Below are 26,806 nucleotides of genomic sequence, written 5' to 3' on the forward strand. Positions count from 1 at the left end.
ATTCGGAAGTTTTGGTAACTAATTTAACTTCCGATTATTTCAAAGACAAAATTTGAAAAGTATAAGTTTTTCCAAATTCTGATTTTTGGGCCATCGTACATTCGGAACTTTACAAAAAACCTATCCTCCGAATATCACAAGTTCAAAACAAACCACGCCATGGCTCCAGGTGGTTCCAAGGGCCAATATTGAAGGTTAGACAGCCCATATTCGGAAGTTTTGGTAACTAATTTAACTTCCGATTATTTCAAAGACAAAATTTGAAAAGTATAAGTTTTTCCAAATTCTGATTTTTGGGCCATCGTACATTCGGAACTTTACAAAAAACCTATCCTCCGAATATCACAAGTTCAAAACAAACCACGCCATGGCTCCAGGTGGTTCCAAGGGCCAATATTGAAGGTTAGACAGCCCATATTCGGAAGTTTTGGTAACTAATTTAACTTCCGATTATTTCAAAGACAAAATTTGAAAAGTATAAGTTTTTCCAAATTCTGATTTTTGGGCCATCGTACATTCGGAACTTTACAAAAAACCTATCCTCCGAATATCACAAGTTCAAAACAAACCACGCCATGGCTCCAGGTGGTTCCAAGGGCCAATATTGAAGGTTAGACAGCCCATATTCGGAAGTTTTGGTAACTAATTTAACTTCCGATTATTTCAAAGACAAAATTTGAAAAGTATAAGTTTTTCCAAATTCTGATTTTTGGGCCATCGTACATTCGGAACTTTACAAAAAACCTATCCTCCGAATATCACAAGTTCAAAACAAACCACGCCATGGCTCCAGGTGGTTCCAAGGGCCAATATTGAAGGTTAGACACCCATATTCGGAAGTTTTGGTAACTAATTTAACTTCCGATTATTTCAAAGACAAAATTTGAAAAGTATAAGTTTTTCCAAATTCTGATTTTTGGGCCATCGTACATTCGGAACTTACAAAAACCTATCCTCCGAATATCACAAGTTCAAAACAAACCACGCCATGGCTCCAGGTGGTTCCAAGGGCCAATATTGAAGGTTAGACAGCCCATATTCGGAAGTTTTGGTAACTAATTTAACTTCCGATTATTTCAAAGACAAAATTTGAAAAGTATAAGTTTTTCCAAATTCTGATTTTTGGGCCATCGTACATTCGGAACTTTACAAAAAACCTATCCTCCGAATATCACAAGTTCAAAACAAACCACGCCATGGCTCCAGGTGGTTCCAAGGGCCAATATTGAAGGTTAGACACCCATATTCGGAAGTTTTGGTAACTAATTTAACTTCCGATTATTTCAAAGACAAAATTTGAAAAGTATAAGTTTTTCCAAATTCTGATTTTTGGGCCATCGTACATTCGGAACTTTACAAAAAACCTATCCTCCGAATATCACAAGTTCAAAACAAACCACGCCATGGCTCCAGGTGGTTCCAAGGGCCAATATTGAAGGTTAGACAGCCCATATTCGGAAGTTTTGGTAACTAATTTAACTTCCGATTATTTCAAAGACAAAATTTGAAAAGTATAAGTTTTTCCAAATTCTGATTTTTGGGCCATCGTACATTCGGAACTTTACAAAAAACCTATCCTCCGAATATCACAAGTTCAAAACAAACCACGCCATGGCTCCAGGTGGTTCCAAGGGCCAATATTGAAGGTTAGACAGCCCATATTCGGAAGTTTTGGTAACTAATTTAACTTCCGATATTTCAAAGACAAAATTTGAAAAGTATAAGTTTTTCCAAATTCTGATTTTTGGGCCATCGTACATTCGGAACTTTACAAAAAACCTATCCTCCGAATATCACAAGTTCAAAACAAACCACGCCATGGCTCCAGGTGGTTCCAAGGGCCAATATTGAAGGTTAGACAGCCCATATTCGGAAGTTTTGGTAACTAATTTAACTTCCGAATTTTCAAAGACAAAATTTGAAAAGTATAAGTTTTTCCAAATTCTGATTTTTGGGCCATCGTACATTCGGAACTTTACAAAAAACCTATCCTCCGAATATCACAAGTTCAAAACAAACCACGCATGGCTCCAGGTGGTTCCAAGGGCCAATATTGAAGGTTAGACAGCCCATATTCGGAAGTTTTGGTAACTAATTAACTTCCGATATTTCAAAGACAAAATTTGAAAAGTATAAGTTTTTCCAAATTCTGATTTTTGGGCCATCGTACATTCGGAACTTTACAAAAAACCTATCCTCCGAATATCACAAGTTCAAAAAACATTGTTTCCTGGAACCAAACAACACCATAATCGGAAATAAAGTTGACTCATAACATAACCGAATATTACAATCGGTAGTTTGTTTAACAAAATAATCTACCGATTTCGTATAATCGGATAGTTTTTATATTAATAATACTCCGATTACATCCATTACATAAAATTCAAACGGCCTTAACCTTACAATTTCGTCAAAAGCACCTAAATCCATCTCCTAATTGACCATAAAAGTATTAAAACAGATCATAACTTCCAGTGACCATAGAAATTGTCCCTCTTGATTTTGTAGCATCCTTCATGTTCAAATCGTTTCCCGTAGAGGTCCACATACCGGCGATCCGCAAGATTTCTCTGAAATTACGAATGAGTAACAAGTTAGTACTAACTTTTGTTAATGTGAGTTGGAGTTACAGAGATACTTACTCGTTTTTCATACGTCCACCAAGGAAAAGCGTTCCTAACAAACCGTTCCTCATCTTCAAGTTTGTCAATCTCCTTATCGAGCGCATTCTTTCTCATCTTAATGTCATTGGATGATCTTCGAATTCGATTACCATCTAAGGCCTCAAATACCATTAAGATACGGTTCCACATCTGCTCTTCGGATTCCGATTTGTGGAGCTTGTGAACACGATCATGAGTAGTTACCACAACCCACGCTCTATAAATAGCACAATCTTCTTCTTCAGCAAAAGCAATATCCATGTTTTTTGTTATGAAAATTAAAACTGAAGAGAGGAAAGAGTTTGGTGCAATTGGGGTGATAGATATGAGTTTCTTCATGTAGGTTTAGGGTCCAACGACTCTTTTTGTTTTTCCCAATAACTCCAACGGCTAATTTTACGAAAGTTGAATGTGGAGAAACCAATAATCGGTAGGTATTGGATTTAGCATATCTACCGATTATGGTAGCTTTCAAAATTTGAATTTGCGGCAACTTATAATCGGTAGGTTTTGTAATACATTTAACTCCCGATTAACGCTGAATCCAAAACACGAACCAAGAAATACTGCACCGATTACAATCGGAAGTATGGGAAATATTTTGGCTTCCGATTGTATTCGGAGGGTAACAATGTTATCATATCCTCCGAATATATAAGGATAATTTCGCCATCACGAATTACGCGAGATAAGGGCTGGCTACATTTTCCCTTTGGGTGACCTTTTTTGTTTTATTGTTGGCCCCTAAATCCTCTTGAGTGGCCCCTAAAAACGCCAGGATTTTTAACTTGAAAGGTTCATGTTTCAGCATTACATTTCTCCAAGCAATACATCTCATTCAGAACATTACAGTGACAGGCAAGCAACTGACAAGGAAAATTCTCATAGACTAAAGACGAATTTCTACTATATTATCAAGCATCTGGCCTCAAAAATCACCAAGATTGTATTAGATAAATGGGCCTTGAATTTACTGATGATTATTTGAACATCTCTTCTTAGTAATTCAATCTCAGTGGCATTTCAAGTTTCGCTGGGATATTCAGCCTTGCACATCCTATCCTGACCATTAAAGAAAGAGATAGAGCTTGAGAGTTGAGAGTCGAGAGATTCATTGATGTTTGAAGTTGATTGATGTCGTCCCCACCCACAGGCAGATTAACTAGTTTCTTGTCATCATTCAGTACTGCACTCCAAAAATTAAAACAAACAAAAAGAATTAGTCTAATAAAACTTAAATCGAAGAGAAATAATAATCATATAACTTCTTGGAAGATAATTAGCATCAGAAGCAGGATTATGGTTGATCTTTAAGAAAATTGAAACGACCATTACTTTACATAAACCTACTGATCACTAGAATTCTAGAAGGGCACTAGTAGTAGCAGCAGATACAAACAGAAACTTGCACATGGAGAAGGATATTCATTTAAAACGGCCAATAAACTTAGGCAAGTAGCTCTAATAGTAAATGCGCAGTTTCCGTCAATCAAAGGCAGTCTGGATCTGGATTTGGACAAACTGCTCCCACTAAGCTAACACGCTACATACGGGGGGGGGGGGGGGGGGGGGGGGGGGGGGGGGGGGGGGGGGGGGGGGGGTTCAAAACAGTTGAATTCCTGGAAGATGGATGGCTGACATCCACAATATACCCTGCAGGGCAGCGTGAGAAGTGAGCTTTTCCAAGTGTTAGAGTAATGGCCTGTGAAGGGCTTCTGCTTCTCCTTACCAACTTCTATCACGACAAACTATATACATCATAGCACTCCCAAATCCTAACCACACATCACACTTAAAAAATTACACATTGAATGAACAATTACCATACTACACCCCTACTGGAAACAGCGAGAGTAATAAGAAACATACAATCCATTGAAAGTATGTCAGAGCAAAGGAATCCTACCGGAAAATAAAAGACAGCCAAATTTTAATTGTAAGACTCTTACCAACATGAATGAGTTAACAACACTTGTTTTAGATTATATACAAAGGCACAAACTAATATACTGAATCTCTGAGTATATTCCTAGTATGTGCAGCAACGCGGCTTCCAATTAGACATCCTTAAACAGTAACTAGAGTAAAATAGCTAACCGCAACCTACAACAAATGGTTCAACAGCTCAATCTAAAGAACTAAAACATTTCTGCTTTCTTAAGATGGCCACAATCATTATGGCCAAAGAATCAAGATAAACATCATGCATAAATGAGCATGAGCAGATAAATTTCAGCTAGATGCTTTATTTTTGTATTAATCAGTAGTTTGACCTATATATTGTCTACTGAAGGACCGTAACTCCTACTTGTAAGGGAGAAAAGGAACTACCTGACACTCTTCACGACAAGAATGGTTGAAGATATAATGCCAAGATCAAGAATCAAGATGGTTGTAACATTTAAGTTTATTGAACTGGAGACCTGCACAAACAAAAAAAGAGACTCCGACACTCAAGTCAGAAAGAATTAGTGAACACAAAGTTGGAGTTGAGCAGGAGTACCTTTTGAGTTGGAATGTACAGTTGCTTTAGACAGAAGAAAGGTTGTATCCACTTCTCCGACAATTTTAAAACATCATCATAACAACAAGTTGATAAATCATCTAATCATGTTCATAGGAGCGAGCACGTAATAAAGATTATCCATAACAGTATTTTGGATTGTAACTTGTAAGGATATTACAGGACATTGAGATGTGACAAAGTTGAAAACAATTAAAAGACAATATTCTTTCACCATGTGAAGACAGTATTTACTGCACGTAACGAAGTTGTTTCTTCAACCTCTCTTACAGAGTTAACTAAAGATTGAAAACAATTAAAAGAAACAATATTATCACTAGAATTAAACTTGAAGAAATGAAATTAGGCATTGTTTCGGTCTATTGTAGTTGCTCCTGCATTCAGCTGACCTATTTCCTTTTCTAGAGATAAAGGGAAAGCCCAAAAAAATGCTGACATTTAGATGCTGCAATGCTTCCCTTAGAAGAAGCAACGATGCACTAAATGCAAATGCCTAGAATACTTGTGAAAGGGATTTTCTTTGCCATGCTAGATAGATGAAGAAGAAATACCGGTCATCCACCCATCATAAAGCTGGCCAAGAACTTCACAGCATGAGCACTACAACATACCCATATACATCTGCTCATTCTCGATTCGGTCACAACTGCGCACACAAAAACATGTCTCATCACCATCATCACAACATATAGATGTATAAAGTATGATGATAATAACAACAAAACTGAACTGTTGCACTGCAGATACAAATCCTTTGGTGATGCCAGTTTAGTCTTTGTAGGAACATTTGAGAACAGTTACGAATTACAAGAAAGGTACCAATGTACGTCATTTAAATGTAAGTGATTTCAGTGTGTTCTGGAAGAATAAAAATTATGTTTGTTTCTAACCTTTTAAAGCCACAACATTTGAGGATAAGACAAACATATCAATGATGTAAAGCACTGACGAAGGGAAGTCCCAAACCTGTCGGAAAAACATGACACCAAAAATATTAGATAGCAAATCACACAAAATGTCGACGATGAACAATTATGTTTTTCATTACTGTTCTAGAAACTGCATAAATTTTATACCATCGTGGCTACGAGAAAAATCCTCATGTAGCTAGAAGCGAAGATAGCCAGAGATATGTCTATGTACCTGCAAGTGTCAAACAATGACAAGCAGGGAGTATATAAAACAGATCAGTTGATTTGCGAGCTCAGCACTATGCTTAAAAATTGCACAAGTAAAACCATTTGCTAACGGAACTAAAACTAGTTCACCTGGTAGCTCCAGCAGATGCGGTTTGAAGAATCCTTGTAGCCACAAGAAATAGAACACAAAAGAAGACAAAGTTTACCAGGAGGACATCTATCAGCATCTGTGATAAACATACAAAACCAACATTTTTATAGCAGAAACAGTCCGACTCAGTGGTAAGAAAAAAATCATGTTTAACCAGCAGGTCTCAAAACAAAATGAACAAACCTTTACACATATCAAAGAAGATGAAATAGAGTTGAAAGACAGACTCGAATCTTCCTTCAAAAGAAAATTCCTGTCTTAAGTCAATAAGAAGAAAAAAAAACTGCATCAGTATCTCAGAAATTAAAATTTAAGAATGTTATTTTTGGAGAAAACGTACATCCATCTAAAAGAAGATAAAGGATGGCGGACTTCCACAATATGCCCTGCAACATGGTAGTGAGAAGTGAGCTTTTGCAAGTGCTAGAGTAAAAATCAAGCGCTTGTATACATCTAGTGGGTAGAGCGCATTGCTGAAATTTCTTAACTCAAAGTACATTCAATCAACACATAAAGGAAACAAAGATTTTTACATACCCTGAAATCAACAGGGTGAAGAGTAGGTGCATTAAGCAGCAAGTGCCTATAAGCTTTGGTTTTGTGCATGACCAAATCAATGAGTAGAATCTGCACACAGATAGTTGCATTTCCAAAATGTTAGTAAATGAAGTTCCCAAGAGATGGCAATTAACACTAAGGAAACATAAGGTAGTTCAGGTGTTCATTTACCATGATCTCACATTCGATGTACTCGTCAGCTACTACTTTGCAATTCCCCTAGTAAATAAGAGAGCCCGAGAGAATTATTACATAACAGCAGTGAATTACAAAAAAAAAAAAAAAACTCAAAAGATTGAGAAGAGATGTAGTTGGCTTACACATTTCATCAACCGAATATTTCCAGGTGAGTATTGAATAAACAACAATTTAATCTTACAACCACAATGAATGCATCTGAACATCATCCTCCCAGACTCATCTTTCTCCTCCTCCATTCTCCCAATCCGATTACAATATCTGCAAATACCTGAAATAATCAACTGCTAGATGGTGATGAAGAAACTGAATAAGTTATTAATTCAAACTAATTTACATTTACACACCTACTAGATGGATATACCAAAACACGGATGGAACCCCCTCCTCTCCTCTCGTTGTTCGAGTGAATGAATTTGAGTTATGGAAAGCAAACACATGCCCTAGATTTGTTCTGTTTGTCTGTTGATCCGAACTTCATGAGTTGGACTTGGGCCTAATATTGGCCCACGCTACTATATCGCCGGATGTGATAGTTCGACTGGAGGAACTCTGGTCATTGACCGGTATACATGGCGGATGTGATTGTTCAACTGGAGGAAACTCCTCAAAGGTCTTATACTTATCTAATTCGTGTTTTTTTCTTCAACAATTTGGCGTGAATTTTTTGAATTAATGCAGTGCGATAAAATTGCTTGCGAAAAGATAATTTGGGCGACGCGGTCTTAGTGTAAAAGGCCATCAGACTATTTTTGGCTTGTGGAGTGGAGTACATGGGACTAAAGAATAAATTGGCTTAAATGTAGCCTTACACAAGTGGTGGAAACTACCTTCAAAAAAAAAAAAATGGTGGAAACAGGATTTGAGTTTTATGGGTTTTGTAAATTCAGCTTCACCCTATATAACTGCTACCTTGAGTAAAGGTATCTCATGTCCTACAAGGACTTGCCCTACCACCAAATTCTAACTGCAGGCAATTCCTCTCTCACCACTAAATCATTCAACCAGTATAGGTTTGACAAAAGTATGGTGTGGGTTAGAGGGGACATGTGCCTCTAAAGAAATGTTGAGAAAGATCTCCTAAGCAAGTGGTAAGAGGCTGAATTTTTATCTTCAAAAGGTCTGTTTTTCAAGAAAGCAGAACAATTATCTTATTATCCAGGACAATACAGTGACTAGGCAAGCAATAGACTGCAAATATTTGACAAGAAAACAAAGACTGCAATCCCAACCAATGAGCAAGGAAGGTATCTAGAACTACAGAACATAATCTTCAATAAATGACCAAGAGTCGAGAAAACATAGAGTGCGATCCCAATCAATGAGCAAGGTTGGCATCTCCAACTACAGAACATAATCTTCAATGTTCAAATTGAATCCTTAGAAAACCAAGAGACAGAATCACCGATATTGTATGAAACAAAGATGATATTGATAGGCAAACATGGAAAGGGTATCCAGTTCTCATGTAAAAGAAAGCAACAGAAGTAACAAGGTAGTAGATATATTTACTGCAGGAGGTATTATAGTCAATAACAACTAAAAGAAACACATAAAGAGCAGGATTTTTTTTTTACCTCCTTGCAGCTTTAGTAGTAGAAACACATAACCAGACAGACTTCAAGAACTTTCTCTCCTCCTATACTTAGGATAAGGTTCTCATAGGATCGAGAGGAAGCACAGAGTAGAAATTTCAAACATAACATCCATTAAAGTCTTTAAAGACAGGAAAAGATCAATAGACAAAAACTACTTATAAAGAGCGGGTTGCGGTCATTGTTCTTCTTCTTCTTCTGGGAGATCCGTTACTTCTTGAGACTGCCTCGTACACCAGGACGAGGTTTAGTTGGATCTATGGTAGGAGCAATAGTTGCGTGCAAATTGCTGATCTTGGTGTCATCAAAAGGAATCTTGGGGTGCCTAGATTCATGATGGATCTGCATAGTTTTGACATCAGGAGCAGTGATTTTACAGTGAGGGCATTCATACTTGGCATGTCCACCTTTAGTTGCTCCAGTACGATCAACTAGTCCTGCTTTACCGCCTCCCCTGTTGGTAAGAGCTGCATCCTGCTTAGCCTGGATCTCCTTAGCTGTATGCTTCTTTGGCTTTGCCTTTCCTGTCATGTCTGCTACCCTAGTTCTTGAAACAATACCACTTTACAATCCTTCCTGAAAACAAACAATGAAAACAAACAATGATTTTTACTTAGAAACCCTAGTCCCCAAATCCAAACATATACTAATGATTAACCAAAGATCCAGATAACAACAGCTACTATGTTAAGAAAAATACTTGCAAGCTCAGGCTCAATTCAACATCTGGAATTTTTACAAACACATCAACTTGGGCGTAGTTTACAGCAAAATGAGAAAAATCAAAAAACAAAAACAAAAATCTCTCTCTATTGGAATTAAAGCCGGATAACAATATTAAGCAGAGTATTTAACAGCAATATAATTAATGAGAAAAATCAAAGACATACTTTTCCATCCATGCTAACTATTAACCAAAGATTAAGAGATATACTAGCAAGCTCAAGCTCAATTCAACATATGTAATAGGTAATCGGAATTTTTACAAACATATCGACTTCATTAAAGTGAGCAGAGTAGTTTACAGCAAAACAATATACAAGAAAAATCAACAAAAATCAAAAGAAATCTGTTGAAATTAAAGCAGGATAATATCAGCCTCATAATTCCACAAACAAATCTATATCAGTATTCATGTTTCACAAGAGAATCGATAAAAACAATTGAAAGAAAACCTAAAACTTATCATGATTCTTTTAATAAAAGAAATTTGGGGATCTTTTTTTTTTTGCAATTAAAAATAGGTTCAGATCATCATCTCATGTGAAGCAGAAGAATAATAAACAGGAAACAATTATTAGAAAAAGAGAAATCGAAAAAGAAGAAAGAGAGAGGGCAGACCTGATGAGCGAACTTAGCTTTGATCTGCAGCTGTCTGTCTTTCTATCTATCTAGGGTTTAATCGAGATGAAGGGGAGGGGTAGATAAAGAAGGTTTTCTTCGATTAAAATAAAGTTCATATTCTCACTTTTATCCTTACTTTATGTCCTAAATTACAACTTTTGTCAGCTGATGTTGATGTCCCTGGACTGGGTTCTTTTTACATATGCTCTCGAAGCTCAGGCCCAAACCCAGTCACGTTCTGGTTGTTTGTTTGTGGTGGTCCGGTAAAATGGGGATGCAGGACAGGAGGAGAGGAGGTGTTAAATCTATCATTCATTTGGATGAAATGATGAGACTTTTAAAAGTAGGAATTACCAATAGGTACCATTATATTGTTCTTAGTTAGTGGCAGGTCCACCCATTAAAGCCCACTAATCAGAGGTCCATAATTAAGAGAAAACATGAAAATGGACCAAATTTTTTAAGCCCAGGTCCTGTACACGTGCGGGACAAATTGTACGAAATTTCTAAATACCTAAACTACCCTTCCAATCTTATATATATTAAAGCAGTCTATTTCAAAATTTCTAAAAAAAAATTCAGCCGATTATTCTTGGGAAAATTCTGCTCTCTTTCTTCTTCTGGATTTGGGATTAGGGTTTCTGAAGATTTCTTCTGCGATTTTTAACAGGTATGTTGCTTAATCTTTTCGTTTTCTTCTTTCTTCTACATTTTAATGGAGATAGGTTGTGTTCTGTTTTTTTTTTATGATTCTTGTTCGTTTTTATTCAGTTATTTGGTTAGATTGTTAAGTTTTTAGTTTATTTTAGCTTTCGATTTGATTATCTTTCTGTTTTCTTTTCAAAATCAGTTTTGTTTTCACTTTCAGATCGTATTATCCAGCAGTACATATATGACATACTCATTGTTTTTGCTACAGTTTTTGAATCATGATAAGATTTGAATTTTGGATCATGGAGATCGGTTGTGTTCTGTTTGTTTTTTATGAATCTTGTTCGTATTTATTCAGTTATTTGGTTAGATTGTTAAGTTTTTAGCTTATTTTAGTTCGATTTGATTATATTTCTGTTTTCTTTTCAAAATCAGGTTTGTTTTCACTTTCAGATCGCATTATCCAGCAGTACATATATGACATACTCATTGTTTATGCTCTTGGATTCTGTTTCTTGCATAGATCTTTCACTTTTTTTAGTTTGACCCATCAGTACGTATGTGAAATACCGTATTACGTGCTTGATTCTGCTGTTTCTCCTAGATTCTTAATTATTCTTTGTCATGCAGTTGATTTTGTAGTTCATGAATCTGCAGTACATATATGGCATACTCATAGAAACTGCTCTTAGAATCTGTTTCTTGCATAGATCTCTCACTTTTTTTAGTTTGACCCATCAGTACGTATGTGAAATACTGTATTTTAATACTGTTACATCTTTGTGACATTTGCAGGTTCAAAACATGTCTGATGCAGAGTGTTCCAATCCAAATACCTACTGCTATGCATACATTTATTATAATCATCATCATTTTGCTGTCAAAGTGCATGTGATTGCTGACTTTGCTGTGTTTTTGCTCCTTTTTTAGTCTTACCCTTCAGTACATATGTGAAATACTGTAATATGTCTTTCGATTCTCTTACTTTTCATAGATCTGTCACCTGTTGTTGTCATACTATTGATTTGTAGTTCATGAATCTTCAGTACATATATCACATACTGATAGAAAGTGCTCTTTGTTATGTTTAAGGAGAAGTGAAGTAGATGCAGGCATACAGTGGAGCTGCAATAATGGGTGCTGCTGTACAACAACCCAATCTTTTTACTAAAGGTTCTTCAACTTTTTTTCCCAAGTTGGTTACTACTACTGCGGATAGATTACCTTCTCAAGTTAGGCAGACCCTGAAGTACGTTCAATAATTGATAGTGAGAAGAATCGTCAGTTTAACAGCTTGGAGCTCATTGCTTCAGAGAATTTTACATCTCGCGCAGTGATGGAAGCTGTGGGTTCTTGTCTCACAAACAAGTATTCAGAAGGGCTTTCTGGTAAAAGGTAAAGATGGTGCTTAATGTTGTATTTTTTCCCTGTATTTGTATTGAAATGCATTTGATCATTTCATTCTGCAATGTAGGTATTATGGTGGCAATGAGTACATTGATGAGCTAGAGACACTTTGTCAACAAAGGGATTTGTTCATGTAACTGGCACAGGGTCTGGATCTTCCTCATGGAGGTCACTTGTCACATGGATTTATGACTCCTAAAAGACGGGTATCTGGGACTTCGATTTATTTTGAATCGATGCCCTACCGTCTTGATGAATCAACAGGTGCTGCTCTGCATTCTTGTATTGTGTAATGACTATGTGGTCTATTGTTGTTCATTTATAATTCGTTGATAATTTGCATTCATTACCAAATTCACTTGCAGGCCTTATTGATTATGATATGCTTGAGAAAACTGCCACCCTCTTTCGACCAAAACTCATCATTGTTGGTGCTAGTGCTTATCCTCGTGATTTCGATTATCCTCGAATGAGAAAGGTATACACATATATTTTGATTGTCAACAGTTGTTATTCTTAGTGATCAGAGAATCAGACTAGTTAACCCATTACGCACACCTAATTCCATTTCCTGCTATGTTTCTTGAATATTGCAGATTCTGTTGGGGCTTTTCTCATGATGGATATGGCTCACATAAGTGGTCTCGTTACTGCATCTGTACCTGGAAGCAGTGCAGCAAATATGTACTCGAATTTGTAAGCATTCAGATATATAATCGGATTTGTAAGCAGTACGACAGATATGTACTCAGACAGATATGTACTCAAATTTGTAAGCAGTGTAGCAAATATGTACTCGAATTTTTAAGCAGTGTACCAGATATGTACTCAAATTTGTAAGCAGTGTAGACACACACGTTTGGTAGTAATGGGCATTATGGACATTTCCATGTTTTAATTAATTTTGGACCTCCGGATAAAAAAAAATTCCGGTTGGACCCTACTATAAATAACTATATGGGCCTAGGACCAAACAAGAAATTTTCCAAAATAAAATGACAGGGAATTGTCAAAACCCAGACTCAGATTTTACAAGAAATGTGGTGTATATATCAAGAAAAGTTCCTCCAGAGACACTAAAATTTTCAAACACAAATTATAGTTCAGAAATTACTCCATTAAAAAGAACATAAACAACTGTAGTTTCACTCGTCGACAAGAACATACTGTATACTTGACAATACTTAAAATCAGATGCTGCGTAACTTCAGCAGCTTTAATTAGCAGTCAACCATAGCACAGCAAGTGAGTAAAAAGTTTGAATCATCTTCTTTGCAAGTAACAAAAACCATCACACAAACCCAGTTCTGCAATTACCACATTGCTTTCAGCTTCATCCAGTCACCCACACAGCAACTCACATCTTCACCTGCAATCCAAGAAGGGCCACATTAAGGAAAAGCGGAACCAGAAGGTAGAGAGCCAACATCTTAAAGAAATTCGAGTACTCGTATGGAGTATAGACAACAAAAGTCTGCGCTGTGTAAACCCTAGAAAATGAAAAAAGAATACAAGTTCTACTCAAGAAAATAGTACACAGATCACCAAGCACTTGTACAAGCTCCGTGTACTACTTTCTGAAGCAGAGCTAGTATCCTTTTTCATTTACTAGGGTTTTACATGCTGCAAGCAATTTCTTCTACGCGCCTAGCTCATCAATTTGAGAAGCTTGGTTTGAGATGAGTGCAACCACATCACTAGAGAGATATTTTTTTTTTTGAAAATGGATTGTATGCTAACCTTTGTGATAAAGAGAAGCAAATTTTATTTCAGCATGTAATAGACTATAAACTTTCCCTAAAAGCATGGAGTAACTGCAAGTCTACAACTGCAGCATTTTATCTTCTTTCCTCATCTGATGCATTTCTAAAATGTCAAAGTCCCGATCCATGGGCATCTACTGGGTATGGGATTTGTAGCTACACTCACAAATGTATTAGTGAAATGGGATGCCAAGTTCAAGTTGATATTGACAAGGCTTAGGCTGCTAATGAGCGCTATCACTAAGCTACTGTGAACAAAAGTGAAACAAAGAACATACTGTATACTTAACAATAAGAAAATCAGATGTTGTGAAACCTCATCAGCCTTAATTGGCAGTCATATACAACAAAAGATTGTGTCACTTTTAGAAATAATGTATGAAGCATGCCTTAATTGGCAGTCATATACGTATTCACACCATACATACCTCAACCTTCCAACTACTTATTCTCCTTCTGATCAGTAACTTTAGTGCTGACGCTGGTGCTGGTGCTGCTCAAGGGTTTTGGAACGGGTTGAATCCTAACATAAGGATTCCTTGTCAATGTCTCTCCTTTTAAAGCAGCTACGTACCGGTCGTTTGTGTTCTCCTTTCGCTGCAGCTCCCCAAGGTATTCTGCAAGTCTCTCCTGATTCACTTTCCCCATCATCTGATCCACAATTCCAAAGAAATGAAAAACAACCTTTTAGATCAATCAGGGACGCCATGCTCTCAGAGCACAGAATCAGGGAAACAATTCTAGTACAATGACGAAGTTTAAATTTTCAAATGCAAAGCAGTATGTTGAATAACTGAGTTGAAACTATCTATTACCCTTGTTTACCATATATTTCAACCAAGTACAGATCTAAGAACAGGAAAGAAACAATTATGTCCTAAATTATAAGCTTATAAAGACTAAAGCCAGCAACATCCAACAGTGAACAATCCAAGGGTATAAACTTGAGAAACAAACTTCAGAGTAGGGAAAAAGAAAGAAAGAAAGAAAAGATAAAGGCTCATTTGTGTACAAAGGCAATGGGTGCAGGGGTGCGATGCAACTAATATTCATAGGTGATAACTGATGAGAGAGATAATATGCAAGCAGAAAGAGATCAGAAATTTAGCAGCATAGCCTCATTCAAAGAAATCAAGTAGAGGGCTTAAATCTGGAATTACACCAGCTCACAGCTGCACTAGATACCTTTGTAGTCGGATGATAAAGGTAGGAAAATGGCTTTAACCTCATACCTGCTTAATAAAATAAAAAAGTATGCTCTAACACCGACATGGGACTCTTACAGGAGTTGATTGTTATACATCTTATGCAAGACTATTGAAACTACTTGAAAGGGGCAATGAAGGATGAATGAGTAGATTCCACAAGAAAAACCACTTAAGTCAACACATGATCAGTGAAACTCCCAGCTAAAATATATGTCTGTATCTGTATATGACATATTTTATCAAATCCATATCCACCAACACTGTCCGCACAACAGGATGATCTTGAGAAACGTTGAAATCAAATACTTATAAATTTGTGTGTAACAACTAAAACTTCTTGTATGTGCACTAATGTCCAGGAATTAGTAATATCAATATGAGCAAAATCTGTGGCCCTTTCCCTTTCGGCTTAAACCCAAATTTGGGCAAAATTGAGGTTTTAGGTTAGGGCAAAAAAAGAAACAAAATCCAAAATCCAAAGTGCTGGGTGTTGGACAATGAAATGAATCATTAACAATAGTCTGTGATTAGGTATGTGATTCTTGTAATGATGAGAATGAAATTCAACAATCAATCAATCATGGTCACAAATAAGTAGAATGCGAAATTAGAAATTGTAATTGTAAAAAAGGATGGATGGATGAATTACCAGAGAATCGGGCGAAGCATTTTTACGAAGTTGAGCTTCGAGCTGTGGGTTAGATGAGTTAGTCAACTGCATAACACAGAATCCGATGACACCAGGTATAACACCGCATACGGCTGCGAAGGTGAAGAAGAATGGTTTTGAAACCTTAGTCTGCGTTACTAACCATCTCCATGCTGGACTCTTCTCCCACAGCGCCTGTGACATTCTCCCTCGGCCGATCTCCGAAATCCTCTTCTTCTTCCTCTGAGCTCTGAGCTTTGATGGATGATTTCCCTCTTTCTCTCTGGTAAAGTGGTCAGTTCCTTCTAGTATCTTCTTCTGTATCCATCCATCTCTCTCTCTATATATGTACTTACATTATTCTAACACTCGTTTTACACCTCATTTCCACGTTTTGTTTTTAACGGACGGGATTGGCCAGTTGGGTACACGACGTCTGAATCTGAACAGCTAGCTAGATATTTTCTCTGTCTACAAGAAGAAATTAAAGAAAAGAAAGATCGGATAAGGAGAAGGATAGAAATGATGATGGCCACGAGACCAACAACCACCACCTTTGCATTTGGATCCTCCACTGCAACTAAGCAGCCAATTTCATCATTGATTTCCTTTAGAAATCACCACCAAATTAAGACTACTTCCACCACTAGATCTTCTTCTGTTTCTGCAATTTCTCCTCGACCTCAAGAGCAAAAGAAAGAGGCAGCAGTGAAGGAAATAACAAGTAGTTGTGGTAGAAGAGACGCGATTACAAATTTTGGTGTCTACTTGGCTGCTGCAACCTTATTTTCGCAGTCGCATAATTCACAAGCAGCTGAATTAGCATCAACCGTTGACTATACGGTGACACCATCAGGACTTGGGTATTATGACAAAGTAATCGGAGTTGGTCCTCAACCTACCAAAGGCCAACTCATCAAGGTATCTATGTCTTTTAATCTTTATGCGACACATTTTAAGAAGATGCAATCCACTGCCACTAGCTAATTTTATGAATCGAATAAATGAAACGAAATGAATGATGATATGATTGAATTGGTACTGCTGCTGGTGGCATGCAGGCACATTATGTTGGTAAACTGGAGAACGGCAAAGTATTTGATAGCAGCTACAACCGCGGAAAGCCTCTTTCATTTCGTGTTGGCGTTGGTGAGGTACTACTAGTGCTGCTATTCTTATCAACTACTAGTACTCTATAATCCTCACTAGCTAGCTAATTGCAGTGCCCGATCCCAGTCATTAATTTGGTGATGAGATGAACTTACATTTTAATCCAGGTGTGTGTAAATTAATGTACTTGAATAATGTGCGCTACTCCAACTTACAGGTGATTAAAGGATGGGATCAAGGAATTCTAGGCGGGGATGGAATTCCGCCCATGCTCCCAGGTAGATCTACAAACGTTTATAAATGTTTTATCGATATAAGGCTTACTTCTTAATTAGAAATCTGAGTAAGTAATTAGTCACTCATTTTTGTTGAATGTTAAAATTTGTAAAGGGGGTAAACGTAGCTTAAAGCTTCCTTCTGACCTTGCATACGGCATGAGAGGTGCAGGCTGCAAAGGAGGTACGTACTAGCTACAACCTACGACTACTAATACTTATGTTAGATTAGATGGTGGTGTTGTCCTAGTGCTGCTGGTAATCAACTAACTCATATGTATGATTTTGCAGGTACCAATTGTATAATACCTCCGAATTCGACACTCTTGTTCGATGTTGAGTTCATCGGCAAGGCGTAATCCAGAATCTCAAGTCTCAGACGCCACTTCAGCACCACTGAAGAACCAAACGTGCAGTTATCTATTCTCATAGCGAGTCGAAGCAGTTAGGAGGAGCTCGCTCATTTTTCCGAGCTCAATAACTCCATCCATCTGCTCCTTCTATGTATAAAAAAGAAGTTTTCTACAACAAAATTTACAATTAATTATCAAATTAAGTATTCTTTTCCTTTTAGTTCAGCTATCCATGAGATTCGTTAGTGATGTGTTCAGAGATTTCTAAAACCAAGTATGGTGTACATGTTGCTCGGCTGGGAATTTTGATAGATACCGCCTACAGAAGAGAAAAAATGTGTCATTTTTGTTCTATCTATGTGCTGCAGAAATATGACAAGAATGTATTATACATGTCAACACTTATTGCCAATACTAGGATCTACCAGATCGGTTTAGCAAAATAATGTTATTAGAGAACTGGCGGTACCAATTTTTATAAACTGAAGTGTTGGTAGAAATTAAACTGTATACGAAAAATTAGTATTGTTGGAATTGTGAAACCTTGAATCTAAGGCCGCTTCCTATGGGCATGGCAAACTTAAGAGTTTTCCATTTTTGCACCCACTATGGAGCTGGCAAACTGGCCTCGACCGCTCGGTCAAGACTACACCGTTCGGTGTATTTTACACCGCCAGCGGTTATTATAGAACCGGCCGGTCTAGTCTACACCGCTACGTAGAATCTGATCCAATGGCCATAAATATTCCTCCTATAAATACCAAATTCCTTTTCCATTTTAACTCACACCTTCTTCCTATTTTCTTAGATTTTTCAATGGCTCAAAACATGTCTATGGCTCAATTCATAGAAGAGCACCATGCAGCCGAAAATCAAAGAGTTGAACTTCGAGCTAGTGTGTAAAATGAAATAAGAAGAGCAAATAGTTTGAGAGTTGCACAGAAGCGCAAATTTAGCATGTTAGAAGATGAATGCATCTGCAGGAATTATGTTCTATTCACTAATCATCCAATCGTTGATGGCGCATTACGGTTTATTCCGTTTTGGGGACGTGTTTTACTGAAATTTGAAGAAGAAACAACAAACCTCACCAATTGTGATTCGATGGTGTTGAGTGCTCGGTTCTCCATAATTTCTAAGAATGTTAACAAGCATATTGGTATGATAAGGGAAGAGACTCGAAATATGAAAAGTGGTGAAACCCTGCTGGAGATTGATCAAAGATGTCGTGCAAAGTGGCTCCGTGACAACGGAAAGCAGTTCCGATATGCAAGTTGTTATGAAATCCTAAAAGTGTTTCCCTAATTTAATCTAATGTATCAATTTTAAGTTCTCAATTTTAACTTAAATAGAAAACTTTAAATGAAGATTATTATTTATCAAACAAAAATGCAATTACATTAACGATTTAAACAAACCATAATTCATATTATTTATCTATCAAACTAAAGATTACCAAATATATGATCCCTAAGCCTGTTTGATCTTGTGAAAACTCATTATTTGGACTTTGAGATGGTGGTTGAGTAGCATCAGGTAATTCATAACCTTGATATGGTACCGGAGATGGTTGAATTGGAGGTGCTTGAAATCGGTGAAATGCTAAACTTGTTGGTTACGGATTGCCTAAATGCATTCATATTTACGCCGTCACCGGGAGTATATACATAACCTTGGGGGAATGAAACCAATAGGAGACTAGAAATCCATCTCCGCGTTCTCCACGTTTGCTGATGTTGGTGGTAGCTGAGTCTCTTCCCCCATAGTCTCTTCCACCATAGTTGGAGTGTGATGACGACTTTTACGACCTCCACGACTTCTTGCATTTCGATCACCTCCACGACTTCCACTTCTACGACTTCTTGCATTGCTATCACCGTGCATTTGAGAACTTGACCCTAATGGAGTCTCAGGCAATTCATAACTCATACTCTCCCTCAGTATCGGCATCTGTCTCAAGTGAAAATTCTAGAATTGATTGGTAAAAAGCGAAAAATTGTTTAACTGGTTCTGAAATTCTTCTTGAGATGCCACCACACCATAGTATGGATAGCTCTGCTGCAGACCTTCACTAGTAAGTGGAACTGTAACAATATCTCCACTTGGTGATAAAGTCTGGACTTCCCAAGATATTTGAGGCATATTTGACGACCTCATTTGACTACTAAGGTAAGTATATATATGCTTCGCCCGTCGGTGGTGGAGGTTGGGATGGAAGATCTATAAGTGGCAAATTGCCAATTGCTGGAAAGTCAACACTACCTAAGTTTTGTGGATGAACAACAATATTTAGCTTGCATACCTTTTGAAACCAACTGAAGTAATTACAGTCATCTTCTGGAATTTGGATCAAATCATCAGCTTCTTCCCAAGGTTGTCCATTATTTATCAACTTTATCCAATCATCATGTGAAATTATTGAAGTTTGGAAACGGGTTGATTGCTTTTACCTTTTTTCCTTGTAGCTGAAACATATGTATTTCTCCGTATTACCAAATACCCTGACCACTAATTGGACTGTAAAACACAAGTCGCCTAAGGCTTATGTTAGGTTTCTAAACCAAACACAAGGAAAAATATAACCAAACTAATCAAGAACCCTAAGATAAACCCTTTGAATTGGGGGTTAGCCACCAGCTTAAGATGAAAAAGTGTTTAAGAAAACTTGAGTTGTATTAATTGTGTTCAAATAAACTACGACCAGGCTACTTATATCTTCAAAGCCTTGAGTAAAAAGAAAATAACTTAGAGTTATTAAACTGTTTAAACTATGAAACATAGTTGAACTAATAATAGGAAACTAATAAAGCTAAATGCAGGAAGTAAACTAACGGCGTAGTGTTGGTGTCACAACATCCCATCCTCCTGGAAAACAGACTTGTCCTGAAGTCTTATATTCTGAAAATCGTGCAATAAAATCGTCAGCATCTTCCCAAGTTGTTTCATCTGCAGGATGGTTCTTTCACTGCACAAGCTATTAAGTACCAGCCTAATTACCTTTCTTGTACATCCGGCGTTGCAAAACTGTAGATGGTTCCCATTCGTCGTAGTCGATTACATTTGGTAAAACAGCACCAACATCTACAGCTGCTCCTAGTTTCTTCTTCAACTGAGGAACATGGAAAACAGAATGAATATGGCTGGTTGTAGGAAGCTCTAATTTATAAGCTACAATTACAATTTTCTCCAAAACACGAAATGGTCCGTAAAATCGAGGAGAGATCTTAGAAAAAGATTGACTAGCAATAGTTGTTTGCCGATATGGTTGAAGTCGCAAATAAACCCAATCATTAACTTGAAAGTTACGTTATGTCCTATGAGAGTCAACATATTTCTTCATCCGAGCTTGAGCTTCATGCAAGTGAGACTTTAAAAGTTTAAGAGTGTGATCTCTGGCCTGAAGATTAATATCAACATCATGCATTCTTGTAGATCCTGGTAAATACGATAAGATTGTTGGAGGAGGCCTACTATACAAAGCTTCACATGGAGTCATTTGGATGGCAGTATGAAAGCTTGTGTTATACCACCATTCAGCCCAAGGAAGCCATTTAAGCCAATCTTTTGGCTTCATACCATCAAAGCAGCGCAAATAGCACTCGAGAGTACAATTAATAACTTCAGTCTGACCATCTGATTGTGGATGGTATGCTGTACAGCGGCATAGTTGTGTACCTTGTAAAGAAAAAAATGCAGTCCAAAAATTGCTCATGAATATCGCATCTCTATCACTGACAATACTCCTTGGCATCCCATGAAGACGAACAATCTCTCTTACGAAAACTTTCGCAACTATGCTAGCAGAATAAGGATGATACAAAGCAATGAAATGCGCATACTTGGATATTCGATCAACAACAACCAAAATTGAGCTTTTTCTCTCAGATAAAAGAAACCCATCGACAAAATCCATTGAAATATCAAGCCATATGTCAGCAGGAATGGGTAAAGGATTTCAAGAGTCCAGGAGGAGATATCGACTCAGATTTATTTCTTTGGCATATGTCACAGTGACTAATGAACTCCTTAATTGAATGTTTCATGCCCTTCGAATAAAAATTCTGTTGCAGTCATTTGAAATTTCGTAAATAACCTGAATGACCCCCCAATGGTGTTGAATGAAACTCTTGAAGTAACTTGGAGCACCAAGAGAAACAACCACAATCTTTTGCTTAAACTTTAAAATTACATAATCATAAGTATAATTGTGTTTGAATCCAGAATTAGTACGCAAACTAGTGATGAGTGACCCATATTCATCATCCTGATGACATTCTTTGACAATATCATGTACACCAGAGAAATTAGGTGTTGAGAGTGAAGTGAATTGAGGACTGGAAAGACGAGATAAAGCATCAGCAACCACATTCTCTTTACCATGATGAAAAACAATCTCATAATCATATCCCAACAACTTGGATAACCATTTTTGTTGTTCAATGGATGATAATTTTTTATCCAAAAAATACTTTAAGCTCCAAACACAACTGCTAACATTTCTTTGTCATAAACTGAGAGATTCAAATTCTTGCCAGATAGCGGCTTGTTGTAGTAAGAATTAGGTCTGCCATACTGCATTAATACAGCACCCAAACCACCACCAGATGCATCACATTCAAGATAAAATTCCTTGTTAAAATCCGGTAGTGCTAACACAGGAGTTGTAGTAAGAGCATGTTGCAATAATTTGAATGAGGATGTAGCAACATCATTCCAAACAAAATCATCTTTTTTTAAAGTTGAGTTAAGGGTTTACTGATAGTGCCAAAATCCTTAACAAATTTACGATAATAATTGGCTAGACCAATGATAGACGCGTTTATGCGTCTATTTTGATCTCAATTTCATATATTGTTAGTACCCATTTCTGTACTTATTTTGGCATTTTGTGTCTTTGCAGGTGTTTTTGGAGAAATAAGTTTTTGCAGCGAAATTGGCTCGAAAAGTGGTTTTTGCGTTCGTATGAGGACATTTTCTATTCGGACTCTCACTTTGGATAAAAGGTAACCTAATTACTAAGGGGCATCCCATTTCCAGGCAGCCACTAATCGCATCCCTACTCTGGTTAGGGGGCATCCATGTTCATCCCCATTTGAACTGAATTTGGCGGGAAGACCTGGTTATTCCTGCGTGTTCTCTGGATATGATTTTGAAGAGTTTGAGACGGATTTGTTTTTCATTGGTATTGTCCTATAACGGCTAAACAGGGATTCTAAGTGCTTTAGATTCGATAAAGCGAGGATGTACACCGAGTTATATCAAAACAGAGAGTGAGACTTTCACAGGAAAATGGTTGTTGAACTGCGTACTTTCTAGAGAGGATTTCCATCTAGATTTGGTCGGATATTTTCTTTGATTTGGATTGGGAGTGAAGTGTAAAGATTAAACAGGGAAGGTAAGGCGGCCAGATTCGAAAAAAGAGCAGTAATTGTCGAGTTGGGATAAAACATAGGAGGTTTAATATCACGGGATATCTTTGCTGTAGTTTTGGAAAGAATGTGGTGAGATTGGAAGAGAATATACTCTGCAAGATTTATTGATATTTTTAGAAGAGTTTGTATCAAACAGAAAGTCGTGTGAGAAGAGAAAAAGGAAATAATAACCAAACTTGCCGGAACTTGGAAAAGAAGAAAAACAGGGGTGTTCTCGGGATATAATGACCCTGTGAAGTATATAAAAGGAGTTGGGAGGTTCAAAGAAGGATATCGAGGAGTTTGGGGTCGATAGAATCGGAGCAGAGAAGCGTAGGTGAAGTTGCAGGAATATTCACCTGCTGCTGGTGAAGAAGAGAAGCTGAAGAACATTGGACAGAGGAGGACAGTCGCAGAGGCAGTCTTATTCAAACAACACAACAGAAGTATCGTTGTTCAACATATCTCATATATCACAAGCTTGTCATCTTTTCTCTGTAACAGTTCAAAACCCATTGTAACAGTCTGTTTGTAACGCCTTTCTAGCGTTGCAAACTGTCTGCTTTATTAGTTTTCTCTTTTTTTTCACACTTTTGAGCTATAAACACCTATTTTGAGAACGTGAATAATTTGAGGAGCTAAACCCCATTGCTGAGGCGATAGAGGAAGCTATTTTTCCAACAAAAAGCGGTACAATCTATTTTATTTAATTTATTGCAATTATTATTATGATTATTTGCCTTGAACTATTATTGAATATGATTTTTATTTGAGTGATTGTGATCTATTTTGATGGAGTATGCTTAGTTTATAGACTCTTTATGCTTCATACTTGGTATTTACAATTATTACTTTTGAAAATCTATTAGTTGCAATATTTTAGAATCAGATTAAACGAGAAAATTGCATGAATATAAATATTTGGACCAAATCACTTTGAACTTGGAAAATAGTGGAATCTTAGCCTCAGTGTTCTTTTAATATTGATACCAACTTTCTCGGTGTTTGTTATAATTATTAGCGAGTTTTCTATTTAGTTTTGAATTTAAGTCTAAAGTTATCCTTCACAAGTTCGAGAATCGAATCACTTTTTACCACTATCTACAAATCACATCAATTTTTGGCGCCGCCGACGCGGACTTGTTTTTAGGGTTTTAGATTTTTTTTTTTTTTTTTTGTTATTATTTTTGTTCTTTTTTATGTTTTTGGGTATTTATCTTGTGTCTACAGGTTCTGGATTATAAAGAAAATTGAGCCAAAGAGTTTGGTGATTTCATAAAGACTTGGAGCTAAAGACTAAAGCAAAAAGAACAGAAAAGAAGACAATCTTATTTTAGACAATTTTAGTTTAGGGTTTGTTTATTTTCTTTTTAAAAAAAAAACTGTATCAAGGTTTATTATTTTTGTAAATTTTCTTTTCTTTTTTGACTTTTAGACTTTTGGACTTTGGGACATTATTTTTTATATTACCCTACGGAAGGGTACTTTAAATATAAATTGTTTGCATAGAAGGAGGACAATTACAATATTGTCTCTGCACCTTGGGTTCGTACATTTGACATCGGAGTAAGTGGCCCGAGTCGACTACAACCGATTCATCCCCCGTCTGGAATGGGAGGTAAGATTCTAAACACTCGTGAATCCCCTGTCAGCGAGTTACTGGACTCCTTCGTATGCATATATGTTGAGGACTGAATACGGACATTTATTTTTCTAGTAAAGCGCAAGACCTGGCCATACAATATAAGGGTTCGGATTTCATCACCGTTCTCTTCTTGCCCTCTTTAGGAACACGTAACCTACGTGAACCTAAGCCTAAAATTTTGACTAGAACGAGACCGATAGGGTAACGAGCTTAACAGGAAAGTCATTCGAAAAATATTGGTTACTCTTTTAAGCATACTTCAAAGTTCTTGATGGTTTCTGTAAGTTGAATGCGTGACTGCGCCGCCTTGTAATATCGGTGAGGCCTTGGGTATCAAAGCTCCACCGAGCTTCCCTCGCCTCTATTCAACTTACTTTAACTCGGATTGATTTCTGGGGGTTTGCTTAAATTGTAACGAATTCTCGTTCGAAGGATTAAAAGCTGGTCTAGAAACAATCTAAGTGGAGCCATCATGCTTTTTGTTTGCTAGAAATCAATAGGTTTGATTTGGTTGAGTCGGCCTTGATATGTGTTTGCTTACCCTTCCAATTTAGAAAATTTTATTGTATGCGTGAACGTAAAAGAGACGCACTAGGTAGATTTGTTAAAGAGAAACCTAGTAGTTCGAAGCGTCTCGATTACCTTAATCTAGAGAGTCCGACTTTTGAAGAGTCTGTTTTTGAACGTCCTTTGACTGACGAGAGAATCCATGTTGCTCCGATAGCGCCAGAAATGGCAACTTTGAAAGCTTTGTTGAATCCAAGTAGGACTACTCGTCCCTCGTGTATCAGGTTAGCTAGGACGGAAGCAACTTATGAATTTAAACCTGGGACCTTACAGCTGCTCCCAATCTTTTTAGGGAAAGAAAATGAAAACCCCTATTCCATGTTAGGGACTTCGAGAAAATTTGTAGTACCCTCAGGATTATAAACCTAGATGATGATGCTTTGAAACTTAGGTTATTCCCCTTTTCCCTGGAAGATAAAGCTAAATCGTGGCTATATAGTTTGGCTTCCGGGTCAATCGAAACGTATGAACAACTTACATCTGCCTTTTTGAACAAGTTTTTCCCTAGGCACAAAACATCGTCTATTAGGTGATGTGATTTGTAGATAGTGGTAAAAATGGTTCGATTCTCAGACTTGTGAAGGATATTAATTAGACTTAAATTCTAATATTAAAATAGAAAACTCACTAAAAATTATAGCAAACTCAATCAAAGATGATATCAATAATAAAAGAAACACTGAGGCTAAGATTCCACTATTTTCCAAGTTCAAAGTGATTAAACCAATACTTATATTTATGTAATTTTCTTGTTTAATTTGATTCTAAAATATTGCAACAAGTAGATTTTCAAAAGTAATAATTGTAAATACCAAGTATGAAGCATCAAAAGTCTTAAAACTAAGCATACTCCATCAAAATATATCACAATCACTCAAATAAAAATCCTATTAATTAATATTTCAAGGAAAATAATCATATAATTATTGCAAATAAAAAGATAAAATAGAATATACCACTTTTTGTTGGAAAAATAGCTTCCTCTATCGTCTCAGCAATGGGGTTTAGCTCCTCATATTAATCATGATCTCAAAATATGTGTTTGTTGCTCAAAAGATGATTAAAAGAGTGAAAAGTAATAACACAGACTGTTTGCGACAGTGTATTGGTGTTGCAAAACAGCTGTTACAGAAAAACTGTTGCTTTGTCGCTGATTTTAAGACCCTAGAATAAGACTGCCCTGAACAACTTAATGTTATTAAACTTTTAAACAACGACACTTTTATACGACTTTCTAGAGAGGGTCAATGTTCTTCGCATTCTTCTTCTTCAACAGCAGCAGCAGCAGCAGAAACAGAGTTTGGTAAAGCTCTGATTTCTTCTTCTCTGGCTCTCCTTAGGTTCCCAAACTCTCGACACCTCTTCTATATGACCCAATACATCTATTTACATCAAAAATACCGATTAAATCTCTCCCAAATATTCGAAAATCTCTTTCCTTCTCTTCATGGTCAAGTTGCGACAATTTCTTGTTTTAGGATTTCTACGCGTTTCTGAGCTTTCCTTTTTATTCTAAACTCTTCCTTAGATAGATAAAAATCTTTGGGAAGGTTTACAGCGCTTTAATCTCTCTAAAATTCCCTAAAACAGGT

General features: G+C 36.9%; 3 protein-coding genes and 1 long non-coding RNA gene across 6 annotated transcripts; 1 reads left to right on the plus strand and 3 right to left on the minus strand.

Moving 5' to 3' along the window:
- Positions 1-3,426: 3,426 nt before the first annotated feature.
- LOC113322932 (protein arv1 homolog) lies at positions 3,427-7,678 on the minus strand. 3 transcript variants are annotated; one of them, XM_026571126.1, is made up of 11 exons: positions 7,584-7,678; positions 7,359-7,497; positions 7,210-7,257; positions 7,018-7,107; positions 6,821-6,866; positions 6,664-6,737; positions 6,459-6,556; positions 6,267-6,333; positions 6,081-6,156; positions 4,998-5,836; positions 3,427-3,852 (listed from the first exon to the last, which is right to left on the minus strand). In XM_026571126.1, exons 2-10 carry the CDS (start codon positions 7,473-7,475, stop codon positions 5,745-5,747), a joined length of 708 nt encoding a protein of 235 aa, XP_026426911.1. In that variant the 5' UTR covers positions 7,476-7,497; positions 7,584-7,678; the 3' UTR covers positions 3,427-3,852; positions 4,998-5,744. The 3 variants fall into 3 exon arrangements, with proteins under 3 accessions (XP_026426911.1, XP_026426915.1, XP_026426922.1); XM_026571130.1 differs by having other exon boundaries at positions 7,359-7,507; positions 7,584-7,666; XM_026571137.1 differs by having other exon boundaries at positions 7,359-7,520; positions 7,584-7,646.
- Positions 7,679-8,668: 990 nt separating this feature from the next.
- Positions 8,669-9,407, minus strand: LOC113322946 (protein METHYLENE BLUE SENSITIVITY 1-like). The gene has a single exon (XM_026571149.1). The coding sequence runs from the start codon at positions 9,360-9,362 to the stop codon at positions 9,042-9,044; it is 321 nt and encodes a 106-aa protein (XP_026426934.1). The 5' UTR covers positions 9,363-9,407; the 3' UTR covers positions 8,669-9,041.
- A 3,790-nt stretch (positions 9,408-13,197) lies between these two features.
- On the minus strand, positions 13,198-16,162 carry LOC113322952. The gene is made up of 3 exons (XR_003347369.1): positions 15,854-16,162; positions 14,425-14,647; positions 13,198-13,602 (listed from the first exon to the last, which is right to left on the minus strand). It is a non-coding gene; the product is annotated as an uncharacterized LOC113322952 (long non-coding RNA).
- A 181-nt stretch (positions 16,163-16,343) lies between these two features.
- LOC113322958 (peptidyl-prolyl cis-trans isomerase FKBP13, chloroplastic-like) lies at positions 16,344-17,943 on the plus strand. Its single transcript, XM_026571166.1, has 5 exons — positions 16,344-16,774; positions 16,915-17,007; positions 17,181-17,241; positions 17,354-17,422; positions 17,530-17,943. Exons 1-5 carry the CDS (start codon positions 16,376-16,378, stop codon positions 17,595-17,597), a joined length of 690 nt encoding a protein of 229 aa, XP_026426951.1. The 5' UTR covers positions 16,344-16,375; the 3' UTR covers positions 17,598-17,943.
- The last annotated feature ends 8,863 nt before the right edge of the window (positions 17,944-26,806 follow it).

The sequence above is a fragment of the Papaver somniferum genome, chromosome 1 (genome assembly GCF_003573695.1).
Source record: "Papaver somniferum cultivar HN1 chromosome 1, ASM357369v1, whole genome shotgun sequence".
Lineage (NCBI taxonomy): Eukaryota > Viridiplantae > Streptophyta > Magnoliopsida > Ranunculales > Papaveraceae > Papaver > Papaver somniferum.

Bases quoted from the DNA above. Each gene is read 5' to 3' on its own strand.
- LOC113322932 (XM_026571126.1), bottom strand. From the start codon at position 7,475: ATGGAGGAGGAGAAAGATGAGTCTGGGAGGATGATGTTCAGATGCATT. The intron at 6,334-6,458 runs GTGAACTAGTTT...TGACACTTGCAG, and splicing joins GCATCTGCTGGAGCTACCAG to GTACATAGACATATCTCTGG. The intron at 5,837-6,080 runs GTTAGAAACAAA...TTGTGTGCGCAG, and splicing joins AAATGTTGTGGCTTTAAAAG to TTGTGACCGAATCGAGAATG.
- LOC113322946 (XM_026571149.1), bottom strand. From the start codon at position 9,362: ATGACAGGAAAGGCAAAGCCAAAGAAGCATACAGCTAAGGAGATCCAG.
- LOC113322958 (XM_026571166.1), top strand. From the start codon at position 16,376: ATGATGATGGCCACGAGACCAACAACCACCACCTTTGCATTTGGATCC. The intron at 16,775-16,914 runs GTATCTATGTCT...GGTGGCATGCAG, and splicing joins CCAAAGGCCAACTCATCAAG to GCACATTATGTTGGTAAACT. The intron at 17,423-17,529 runs GTACGTACTAGC...ATGATTTTGCAG, and splicing joins AGGTGCAGGCTGCAAAGGAG to GTACCAATTGTATAATACCT.